General features: G+C 42.9%; 1 protein-coding gene across 1 annotated transcript in view; it reads right to left on the bottom strand.

The window, feature by feature from the left end:
* The window catches only part of STX8 (syntaxin 8), a 78,006-nt gene extending 73,038 nt beyond the window's left edge, over window positions 1–4,968 (bottom strand). The window contains exons 1-2 of the mRNA XM_080994061.1: window positions 4,803–4,968; window positions 1,846–1,945 (exon numbers count right to left, since the gene is read on the bottom strand). Of these exons, the coding sequence (XP_080850187.1) occupies window positions 1,846–1,945; window positions 4,803–4,819 (117 nt within the window). The 5' untranslated portion in view covers window positions 4,820–4,968. The remainder of the gene's footprint in view (window positions 1–1,845; window positions 1,946–4,802) is intronic.
* Between the last annotated feature and the right edge of the window lie 7,736 nt (window positions 4,969–12,704).

The following is a 12,704-nucleotide window of genomic DNA, read 5'->3' as shown; positions in this document are numbered from 1 at the left end:
AAAGGGGTGGATGGCAAATTTCACTAATGCCCCTACACTAAGTATGTTTACTTGGACGTAATACCCACTGATTTTTTAAAATGGGATTTACAGTACTTCCAAATAAATCTTAACTTCTTAGGAATACAGACTTGCTACATCAGGGCAAAGTGGTTGGAAGAGGTTAAGAAAACAAACAATTTTCAGTTTGAAGTCACAATCCACTAGCTCATTTCTGCAAAACAAGACCAGTTTTAACTATAGGACTTGTGCAACCACCCAACTGTGCTCTTATGTTACTGTAATTCATAAGGGAAACATTCTTGAGAGATTTGCATCCAGTGTGGACTTACATTTGCTTTCCACATTTTTTAAAAAAATGTATACATTTTACTGAGGAATGTTTCCAATCTTTCACACTAAGCGTTAACTACCAACAAAGCAAAGAGATGAGGAGGGGAAGGACTAGGAATAAGATTAAGTTTTCTTTTGTCTCTCATTCGGAATGACAATAGAAATGCTTGATTTTCTCACTACATTTAAAAAAAAAACGTCTAAGCGCATGAAAGTGGCAAAATGCCAGAAAAACAAGACACTGATGACATTTCCCCTACTTGGCAAACATGGGAAAAGAACATTTTTCTTCATTAAAACATTCCCTGGCCACAGACAACATGACTGAGCTGCTTAATGTTTTTCAACATCAGCCCATAACATCAGTTGTTATGGCAATAAATATTGCAATTGTTGGAAGCCTGTTTACACTGGACTCAAATGCTGGCTTCCTACCTGCTCACTGAGCAAGTGCCTCCAATTCTACTCACGTACAAACATGGAAAGTTTTCTTCAGGGAACCATTCGTCTACTGAGCAGTGTATTTTGTAACATGAACCACTGTTCCTACAGTACAGGGAGAGCGCAAAGGAACAATAGGTGGCCCTGACACATCTGCACTTGGTCACTGCTCTAGTCACAGACACACATTTCAAGATGTGCATCTTTCTTTCATACTTCAGGTATCTACTAAGTGAACACAGCTTTGTGAAACAAATGCTGCATGTGAAGTAGCCCTAAATTATTAGGGCTCATCATACCTTCTGGATTCTCCTATCATCTGAAAGTGTAAAGGAATTTTCAATTTTACACGAAGCAAGTCATTTCAGTCCAGCTTATTGTATATTTTCTGACCTGAGCTGGGCCTTTACCTGACAGCTAGGGCTTAGCTTCCCTATTTCAGGATTAACAATACTATGGAAATGAGAACCTCTGCTTTGTCCCAACACTGGGTTTGTTCTGGTGCTATTGCCTTCTCTCAGGGGACAACTGAAAGCAATGACTTGACTAAGAGGTAAAAGAACTGCAGCAAATGTCCAGCTCACTCATTTTACCTGACAACAATACAGTTTCAAAGTGCCATGTCCATGTTCTGAGTCAGAGGTGGTTATCTTACATCAAGAGCACCCTCTTTCCAACTGATATCATAGTCTGTATTCTACCCTTACAAAACCAAACAAAATATTATTGTTTCAAAAATATTTATTCCAATTTTTATCTCACTGTCACTAGGACTTAAAATAGGTAACTATAATTTACAAATCCAGGCCAATGCAGAGGAGTGGGGACAGAATAAAATAGCTAGTTACTAATCTCTACAAGCTTGGTCTGTTAGAGCACTCAGCCTCAAAGAATCTGATGAGTCTTTTAAGGATAGAAGCTCCAGTGTTATAAGGCAGCTACCAAGATTACCTTTCAATAGATTTCAGGTGCACACAGCTTGCTCAGTCAAGAGGACACTGGCTGCTGATCTTAAAAGATGTAAGAGAAGGTAAAGCAAAGCTGGAAGGTGGTCCATGAATTATGCAGTACCTTAGTTGTACTTTCACCATTCCTCTGACATCGATTGCGTTCTTGAATTTTTTCAGCAACCTCTTGGGCAGTATGGCAAGTGGATTCATACATCGACAACCTAAAACAAGTTAATATATTTTAACTAATATACATACATTCCTGCCTTTATTGTTCATCAAAATATTCAATCTTTCACCACTGCCCCTCGACCCGTAAAGATGCCTATTTCAAGTCAAGTTGATTGTTTCTGTATCAGGTTTTGAGGTTATGCAGTACCATGCATGTTATGATTCCATAACTGGCAGTGCATGGACAGAAATAGTTCTATACCCTCCAGGATGAGAGCCTGGGATCACTCCAGGGAGAGGCGGGAGATAAGTATTAGATCGTTCAGTGAGAGTGGGACACAAGTCCAATACTGCTTCATGTATTAGAAGTGTAATCTTATTGTGTATGCTTGGCAATGACCTTTTGTGTGTGGGTTGAAAGTATGAGTAATTGATAGAGGTAATGTTTGGTGTAGCAAATGGTTGTAGTGGTTGTGTGAAATTGATGGTGAGTGAGATTGAATGAATGATTGCACATATGCTGTGCTGTTTGAAATTTTATATTATACTGCCTAGTAGTTCGCTCTGATCTTATATTATGCTTATGGATTTTTAAATGTATTTTGTGGTGCAAATCATTGGATGTGGTTTGTGGAACATACTGTGTATGTAGACTGCTTTCAGGTATTTTAGGTAGTAAAGCAGTCTATAGATGGAAACAAGAAATAAAACAAATATGGACAGCTTATACATAAAATAATTCCTCCAAATTTAGAGCATAGCTAAAGAAGCTAACCCAACAAACATCCTATAGAGAAGCCAATATATTAATTGCCACCAAGTTTTAGCAAGTAACAAGACACAGGATGCTAAAACACCACTGAGGATTTTTAGCACACGGTCACAATTCATAAACAGCACCAAGGTAAGCTATTTTATTTCTATTCCACCCTTCCTCCAAATGAGCCTAGGGGGCAACAAGGCCCCACCTCTCAAATCTGCTCATGGGTCAAGAGAATCCCTGGAACAATGTACAATCAGTGTTTGAAAGAGATATGAAAGCTAGGAGCTAAATGGCACCTTAAACCTAGATTATGGGCAAAACGATGTAATGTCTAGGCACACTTTTTTATAAGAATACAAACAAAGCTGAAAATGAATGAACTGCAGCTAAAATATTATGTTCATTTTTCACATGGTCTAGTCCTTCCCTTACCCACCCCCTAATATTCTTAAGAGGGTCTCTTCTCCAGTCTTCAGAGAGTAGCTGGAAGTGGGGAGGCAGAAAAAGCTCCTCCTTTCCTTTCACTTTAATCTGAAATCTTAGGCACAGTACTGCACCTAGAACAATGGGAGTTTTGAACACTGTGCACAATGTACTAGGGAAGAAGATTGTTCCATTAGACAAGCGGAGAGGCTTGTGATGACTGAGCAATCTCCTTAGTGCTACACTGAATTCACATGCAAACACTGTGGTCAACTTCCCCCTCTCACAGTAATTATATGTGGTTGAAGCAAACATACAGTCAGTCAACCTAAAGAAAAAATAAAGCATATCACTTGAGGTATTTATTGCTATTGTTATTGCCCTGGAAATAATCCCTGTTCAAGTAAAGCAAGCTATCTTGACTAGAATTCCAATCCCTTGTCAAACTTGGGGAGCATTGCCTTGTATCCCAAGCACAATGCAAAAGTCTTAACCAGAAGTGTTTTATCCAGCACAAGGAACATATAATTTATTTAGCTTTTTAATTCAGTCTATCTAAATATCTCATAATAGGCAAACAGGTTAGGGAATCCCCGCCCCCAAAACAGATTGAGTCTACTACAAAGTGTGAGTGCTTAACGGAGGAGAAACTTGTCTCCCTCTGTTGCAAAGTAGTACAACTATATTACACCTAAGCACTTGCAATATCAAAGGAGGAATCAAACAAGGAAAAGCTGGGGGGAAATGGAAAGAAGTCGTCCCAGCAAAAGAAAAATGGATACAAAAACTTATGGAATATGACTAAATGGTGAAATTTACTGGAAAACTATGAAATCAAGATAACAAATTTTTTATAAAAGAATGGAAATGGTTTATTGAATATTTACATATAAACTGTAAACATATAAGAACTTTGACAGGATTATTGTAATAACCTGCAGTTTTATGAGTATATATTTAAAGTAGATGAATAAATGAGTAAATTAAGTTAATGTGGAAGGAAGTTGAGTTTTTGAAACATTGAAATGATTGTAAAATTACTGAAATGTATAAAACTGAAAATCATAAATAATAATAAAACAAGGAAAAGCTACACATGTGAAAATTCTCTCTGCTATGCTACTATCAAAGTACAAGCCTTCCTTTGTATCCACGCTAGGTGCTGGCTTTTTGGTCTTCTATTGCTACAGCACCAAGGCGGAAGAAGCTGCACCTGTGAAAATTCTCCCATCTCTACAGCACTAGCCCCACAACTGATTCCAGAGGAAGGAGATTGAAAGGAAGAATGGTGAGGACGGAGGAGGAGAAACCAAACCTCATACTATATTGCAGGGGGAACGGGGGTGCTGCGTTTCTGGGTTGCCACTCCCACTGTCCCTAACCATTGGCCATGCTGGCTGAGGTGACAGGAACTATGTGCGGGGGGCGGGGACGGAGATGCTACCACAAGCACCTGGAGGGTCAAAACTCTCCCCATCCCTGCCTTAACAAGGCGGAAAGTGAGAGGCGGTAAGCAGCACTATGCCTTCAGGCTGCCCACGCCCGGTTAGCATTAAGTGGAAGGGGCAGGACGCGCCTGCCCTTCTCTGGCCGATATCAGGCCCAGAGTGAAGCCCCCCCCCAACTCCACCCCTTGGGTCAAAGGCAGCAGCCCCGAAGGGAAACGCTCCACGGCTTCAACCAAGAGGTCTGCCCCCCCCCTCACACACACACACATTTACCAGGGGTCCGGAGCCATGGCGGCGCCCAGCCACCCAAAAAGCCTGTATTCCGAGTTCCGTGCCTGCAGCCGTTCCTAGTCAGGTCAGCTGACAACGGCGTCCGCGAAGGCTCAGGCGACCAACGAGACGGAGGAAAGCGCGACCCTCGGGCGCATTCGACGGAGGGGCCGAAAGGCGGGGCGTCACTGAAAGCGAAAGAGAAAGGGGCGCCGGGTACAGAGAAAGAGGGAGAGGGCGGGAGGGGCAGGGAAAACGGAAACCGCGCGTGCGCGAACCTGCCAGTCAACTCGCGCTCAGCTTAAGGGGTCCACGCTGCAGCTTCTGGGATGCAGCAGGGCTTCTCCCGCTTTCTAGTGCTCAGAGACGTGAAGTTGCTCCTAGATATACAGTATAGGGCGTTAATACGGGCTGGAATGCCTACATGCGACTTGTCCGTGGGCATAGCCTGGTGAGGAATTCTGTGCGACGCGGAAAACTTGCACATTGGTTGCATTGGTAACAATTAACAGCGCATAATTCGCTGTACCTGTTTTGTGTCCTCGAGCAGTCTGGCGCCACCGGGTTAGGCTCTCGCGGCACTGACTGAAATAACTAAGGGCTTATCCAAACTTATTTGCCCTGCTCTTTCCAGGCACGGGTCTGAGCCATAAAACTCAGTGTCCCAAGTGTGTGGTTAGGTGGTTGTGGTGTTTGTTTTTTGTTGCTTTTTGCCCCACTAAAACCCGCTGTTTAGCGGTCAATTGGCGCAAACACAGATGCGGGTTTTCTGTGGATTGTTGTTTGCGCCGATTGAGTGCCAAATAGTGGGTTTTCACGGGGAAAGGTCCAAAGCAAAAAAGAAAAGGGAAAATAAAGATGCTCAGAGATGGAGCTTTAAAGCAAGGACCATGCCTGGAAAGTGCAGATAAGCCCTAAGGGTATTACTGTTATTTATATCAATCCTGCTGGCTTATTTGGGATAGCACTGACTATGCAAGAGCGATCACTGCAACTAAACCTTGCAGGAACGTGGCTCATCTTGCTATTATATAACATCCCTTAAGTTAAAAAGGGTTGTTCCTTTTTATGTTATCACAGCTCCATAGAATACTGCAGATCAGGGGCAGGGAGCCCGCGTCTTGCAGATGCTGCTGGACCATTGGCCATGTGGCCTGGAACTGATTAGAGTTAGCTTCCAACATCATCATTGCAGCTGCTCCACCTCTGCTGTAGATTATTCTTAGTTCAGAACCACTCAGTCTACAGTTCTCTGCAGGACACACACCAATCTTGCTTCACAATCTCTCTTTTCTTCTGGCAACCTAGGCTGCAACCTCTGAAGAGACTGCAAAGCTTGCATCATCAGTATTTGAATCACAAACATGCAAGGGAGTGATCAGTTAAAACTGTTGCCACACTCTTATTTTTAATTTTGTTACTCCATTTCTTCTTGACAGGTCTAACACTCCTTTACAAATGACTCTACTGTCCCCTGGTCCTGAGGCATTATGTTGCTTTCCTGGTTGTTATTGCTGTTTTGTAATAATTGTTATTACTGTTTTTTAAAATTACATGTGCTAAGATCTGCTAATCTAGGGCTCACAGCCACCATAACGGAGGCTAATACATAGTGTGACTTGGCCCTTGTCCTGTGCTTTCAATAGCAGCATGGCATGCAGAAATTTAGCTGGTGAAGCTTTTCTTGACATGGAGATAAACTTAAGTGATGGCACAGGAAGCATCCCTGCCGGAAGAAAGCAATGAACTATGTAAAGTGTATCCCAAATCATAAATATGATTTGACTTATGCTACTGTAATAATTGTGAGCTGCAAACTGCTGCAGAGAAGAAAATTTATGTTCATTAATAAAAAGATTGTGTGTGTAATGGAAAGCTAAACACAAATAAATGCTTTTTTGATAATTTACTATTGCTACTAACCAGCCCTGCAGAAAGATAACATTATTGTGCCAATTAATAAAAATATATTGTTTGTTTTCTGTTAGGTGGTGTGGCTGGTGCAGTGCACACAAAAATAGAGTTGATAAAGGGACAGGACAAAGACTAAGGAGTGGGCATTCACTAAATGTGGGTCAGGAATAGGGAGTATGCAACAAGGTCCTTAACACGTACCATATGGCACCAGTCTAGTTAAACTTTGATGAGTCCCCAAATGCTTTGTAGAAGAAAGGAGGAGAGTTGGTGATTTCAGAAAGGCAGTAGGAGTGCCACTTCCACCCCCCTCCCAGTTCCCCTCCTGTTGACAATAGCCTAACATTACTTTATCTGCTGCTCAATTTATGTACATCAAGCTGTTATCAAAGGCACTGTTGTTGTTGTTGTTGTTGTTGTTGTTGTTGTTTTTTAAAGTGATAATACTAGGCAGAAGAAATGCTTACAAGGATTATTTGATGCTCATGCATCAAAAGAATAAACAGATTTATTGCTTCAAACACAGCCAGTATGTTGTGCATTAACAGTGGTTAACATCCAGATATCACTGAAGGCTGAAATCCTATGTATACTTACTTGGGATTAAATCCCATTGAACTCTAGGACTGGCATCTATGAAAACATGCACAGGTTAGAGATACAGGAGAGGATTGCACAATTCATTAGTTGCAAACAGCATATCCTACTCTGATCATTTGAAGCTTCAGAGTCACTGCTATGGACTTAGACTGGGGAGACTTGAATTCAGATCCCCACACAACCAGAAAATTTACAGGGTGGATTGTATCCCAACCTACCTTACATTACAACAGAGCAACAGAGTTAGGCCACAGCAACCTTTTCCTGTGCCTGATGTCATTTATGTCCCTAGCTGTGGGAAACTTCAAGCAACAGCTGTAATGAAGAATCAAGAGCACACAATCTGCTCCCAATTCTTCCTGTGAATAAAAAAATCTGCTTCTTTTTCAATTCAGTACCTTTTCATGTTGCCCTGTATGGGACACTCCTGGATTACCAGGTTGTTGTGAGGGTAAAAAGGGGAGAACCATGTATGCCATCCTGAGCTCCTTTGATGAAGGCTGGGTTAAATAATGAATAATATTGGCGTTCCTTAATAATTCTGCAATAAGAGTTTTCAACACATATAAACTTAACATTTACAGCCATCCATGGCAGAAATGTCCCATGCAAAGACCTTAGCTCCATGTGAAAAGGGGGGACAGTAGGCCATGGAGGGGGATGTACACTGAAAAAGGTTCCTGTTGTGTGTGTTCAGAGTAGAATGTGTAGTCCTCATGGTGGATGGAAGTGGTGCATTATGCCAGTCACTGAGCACAGAAAAGGGTTAAACAAGCATAAATGGATACCTATTAAATCATGGGTGTCAAATACCCTTTGTATGTGAAACTCTCACACCTTATCTTCAGTAAGCCTCCTGTTTCAGCTTGATCGTATCATGTGGCAGTCTGCTTAAGTACATTCATGACAATCAAGAAGTTAATAATCATTAACAGGGCATTTTGGCATCTCTCTGGTGCTTGAAAGCAACCAGTTAAGAGTTTAACAGCAGCAATGTTTACAGAAGTGAACTATATCCTCAGTTCACATTTTTTGGCATCTGTTGCCTTGCAACATTCCCATCCCATTGCTCATTTCCTGTAGTAAGGTAAATCTATGTTATTTTGCTGATGCTTTAGAAATAGGTAAACAAGTGAAAGCAACTGCTTTAGGGTGTACAGTACTAAGTATTTTACACTTACAGTCACATTCCATGTTACAGTAAATGAGTTGTTGCACTGGGTGGGTGGGGGGAGCTGCCAAGAGGACCTCTGATCAGGATCATGGCCTGAGAAAGGGAAAGGGACCTTAACTCTCCCTCCCCGTCATGGTCTCAACAAAACTTACTCATCTGAAGCTGCTACTTGTATTGAGAGGGAAGGCTGTAGCTCAGAGATAGAGCACCTACTTTACATGCCAAAGGCCCCAGGTTCAAATCCTGATATTTCCCGGTAGGGTTGGGAAAGACTTCTTTCTGAAGCCATGGAGAGCGTCTGCCAGTCATAGTGAAGATCTTTCCGCACCCATTTACCCACAGGACAAGTCTATAGGGCAGGGAGGCTTGCAGCTAATGGTAAGGTAAAGTTAAAGGTACCCCTGCCCGTACGGGCCAGTCGTGTCCGACTCTGGGGTTGCGCGCCCATCTCGCTTAAGAGGCCGGGGGCCAGCGCTGTCCAAAGACACTTCCAGGTCACGTGGCCAGCATGACAAGCTGCATCTGGCGAGCCAGCGCAGCACACGGAAACGCCGTTTACCTTCCCGCTAGTAAGCGGTCCCTATTTATCTACTTGCACCCAGGGGTGCTTTCGAACTGCTAGGTTGGCAGGCGCTGGGACCGAGCAACGGGAGTGCACCCCGCCGCGGGGATTCAAACCGCCGACCTGACGATCGGCAAGTCCTAGGCGCTGAGGTTTTACCCACAGCGCCACCCGCGTCCCAGCTAATGGTAGGTGCAACCAAAACCCAAAGAGGGCAGAGCCGGCAAGCTTGTAACTCTTTTACTTCTTTCTCCCTCTTGCTCAGTGTGGTCCAGAGATCAAGAGTGGGGCCACAGCATCTGCTGGGCCACTTGAAATGAGTCAGGGGGGTGTAACTGGTTACCCATCACTAGTGTAGACAATGCTGAGCCATAGCTGTCAACTTACAGATTTGAAAATAAGGGACCAGCAGCCTCGAAATTAAGGGATTTTCAGAGCACAGGTATGTTCAACTTCTGAGCCCCTCCGAGCCAAAGGCAGGAAGCCCAGTCAGCAGCCAAACAAAGTGTCAAGCAGTGGTTCACACAGCGCAGCAACCCAGTAAAGGGGATACAGCAAGGAAAACCACAGTCACCTCTCCGCTGGGAAGCACTGAGCAAAGGCGAGTCCCCAGGCAACGCGGCTGATTTGATTGGCACAAGGCACCCAAGCTCCACCCCCCAGTCGTTCTTAGACTCCTTATTGGGTGAGCAACGCAGCCAAGCAACACAGTTGGAGCCTCCCTCCTCCCTGGCCAGCAGGGAGGGAGGGAGAGGAGCTGCTTCCTTTGAAACCCGGGAAATTTAAGGGACATCATCAATATGGGACAGCAGCGGGACACGGCGCTCGGATAAGGGACTTTCCCGCCAAATAAGGGACGGTTGACAGCTATGTGTTGAGCTAGATGACAAAAGGTGGTTGATATTATCGAACAAGCCTTCTATGAGCCGCCTCCTAGATGTAAATAGCACTGCACAGCACCTCTTTCAAGAAGGAGGCTAGGCCTATTGACCTGATGGCTGACAACAGATCGTTTGAACGAGCATCTCCCAGTTTGACAATTGAAGCCCAGCAATCTTAATCCACTTCCCTTACCTGATCCTCCCTCTGAACTGAATTCATGACTGGTCTGTTCCTATTCTTCCATGTATTCATAAACAACCTTTATTTTGTTTTATTTAGGCATTTCTGCACCACAAAATCGGCTGTGTGCTCTGGACGGTTCACAATTGAAAATCAATAAAATGCAAGTACAGGACTAAGAACAATCCATGCAGAAAAGCACTGCCAGCTCAAAGTTAATAAAAAGCAGCATGAAACCACCCAACAGCATAAAATCAGTAAGCAGCACTTAGGAAATAGCAAGCGGAAGGCAAAATAGTTCTAAGGACTAAAATAATGGGATGTAATATTTATCTGGAGAGCCATTCCATAATGGGAGACTTGATTTGAAAATTCTCTTGTCTTCTTAGCATAGGAGAATACTGTTTACTGGCTTTGGCAAGGAGCTCTTTCTGGTCAGTCTATTTTTGGACTTCCCTGCTCTTCCTCATTAATTCTTCAATAAACGATTTTTCCTCACACTCACACCCTGGAATCACAGAAACAGTGAAGCTTTTCCTTTGCGTGTCCATCATAATTTACAGAATGCAGGATGATTTGTTTTGGTAAACAAAGGGCAGGATGCTGATTAAGCTTCACAGGAGAGGAGAGGCATGATTAATCCAGAATGAGTGTTTGCTCACTTGACAGTAACAATAGACACATCAACCACAAGAAGAAAAATCTTTGGTGCCCTTTTCATGAGTTAAATGACAGTATTTATTTTACTCATCAGTTTTTACATTGAAAGCTGAACCTGAGAGATTATGACACACCCAAGGTCACACAATGGTTTGCACATAGTGATGTAAACCATGGTCCATTAATCTATGGTTTATTAAGCCATGGCTTAGTGCTCTGTGTAAATCCAGCCCAGCAGAGTAACTATTGTTTATTAACTATGTTTAAAGGTTGCCCATTAAACAATGTTTGTAGTTGGTTCATAAACCTTCATTAATGTTAATCATAGTTTAGCGTTACATGTAACCACCTCTTTAAAAAGGAAATTATAGAAGGCATAAAAAGTATACATTTCCTACTGAGCCACCACTACCCAAAAGCTACAGAACTGTGACTAAAGGGTGGTGAAATTTTTTTTCAAACCCTCCCAAGGCTCAGCTGTCATCATTGGTGCTTTTAATTGCTCTATGATGTAATAAACAATATTTAAGTGACTGATGCCTCAGCTTTAGCTATGGTTACCATTAAAACCATGGTTTAGTATTCTGTGCAAACCAACTCAATGAATCCATGCTGAGCATGATTTATTCATTCTATTTTTATCCCTCCATTACTTTAAGCTGTGCAAGCCCACAGAAAAAGGTACCATATTCAAAAAGACCAACACAACAATGCAACAACAGGAAGCACTGGTTCTTCCTTTTAGCTTTGGCTTGAAAATTTGAGCAGTGGCTTGAACTTTCATGTGCCTGATTTAATATGTGATATCAGGTCAGGAAAGCTGCGTGTCATTTGCCTAAAACAGTTTGGTGGGCCAACCTTCAAGGCCTGATGGATGACTAGGAATTTGAACCTAGATCTCCTTGGTCCTAGAGTCCAACACTCTAAACACTACAGCACAGTATAATGGTATCTTTCAAGGCTCTTGTCCCAAGCTAGCTACCCAACCTTATTTTACCCAGAAGTTAAGTCTCACTGAATTCAATAAGATAAGCAGATCCTTAACCCAGTGTGCACTGGACTTTGTGGGGAGGGGGCTTTGCTGCTGCAGAAGCCTACACTGGACCCATAGGAAGCATGGTAGAGCACACACTATTATTGCTGTTGGCCATAATCATTGTGGGGTCCTGAAAGAGCAGGGGCAATTGTGGAAACAACATACCCAACTATGCCCCCTCCTGGCTTCCACCCTGGCCAAGCTGCATATGTCCCTGTTAGGCTTGCTTTGTTACTTTCCATAAATGTGCATTGAACTGTATCCTACCTACAACCAAGCCCACTGGATTCTCCATGCCACTGTCAGGACACGTACATCATGAAACACTGATCAACTGATTACTCTGCTAGTGGCAGTAGTGTCTTCTCTCTCTCTCTCTCTCTCTCTCTCTCTCTCTCTCTCTCTCTCCCTTGTAGTAGAATTGGTCTTAACACACCATGCAGCAGTTTTCTGTTTCCGCTTCACTTTTCTGAACCCTTTAGCAAAGTGGATTGAAGAAGATGCTGGGCTCAATTCCTGTCTTTGCACATTTGACATGAAGTAATCATGAAATATTCATCATGTTCAGCTGCATTCCTCATTGGGAGGGAATAGGGCCTCTGCATATTTCATTTCTTCCCCATTAAATTTTAAGAAAGAGTGATCCCTTGCTCACAATTCTTTAATTAGTTCTTTTTATCCACCTCCATTTGGCTTGCTTCGATTCATCTAGAGGAAGGCAATCTTCCAGATTGCTGCATGTCAAGAATATGCGAGGAAGAATGCATTTTGGCACTCTTCTCAACGTAGGCTTGGTCAGTGGCACTTACTTCTGAGTAAACATGCAACAGATCAGGATGCACATGATGCAAACTCAAGAGTGTAGCTGCAGCAGCAAGAACGTGTGGGGCAGAAATT

This window comes from Podarcis pityusensis (assembly GCF_964106645.2).
Source record: "Podarcis pityusensis genome assembly, chromosome: 2".
In the NCBI taxonomy this organism is placed as follows: Eukaryota; Metazoa; Chordata; class Lepidosauria; order Squamata; family Lacertidae; genus Podarcis; species Podarcis pityusensis.
Note: the sequence above shows the minus strand (reverse complement) of the source record. Positions and strands in the feature narration are given on the sequence as shown.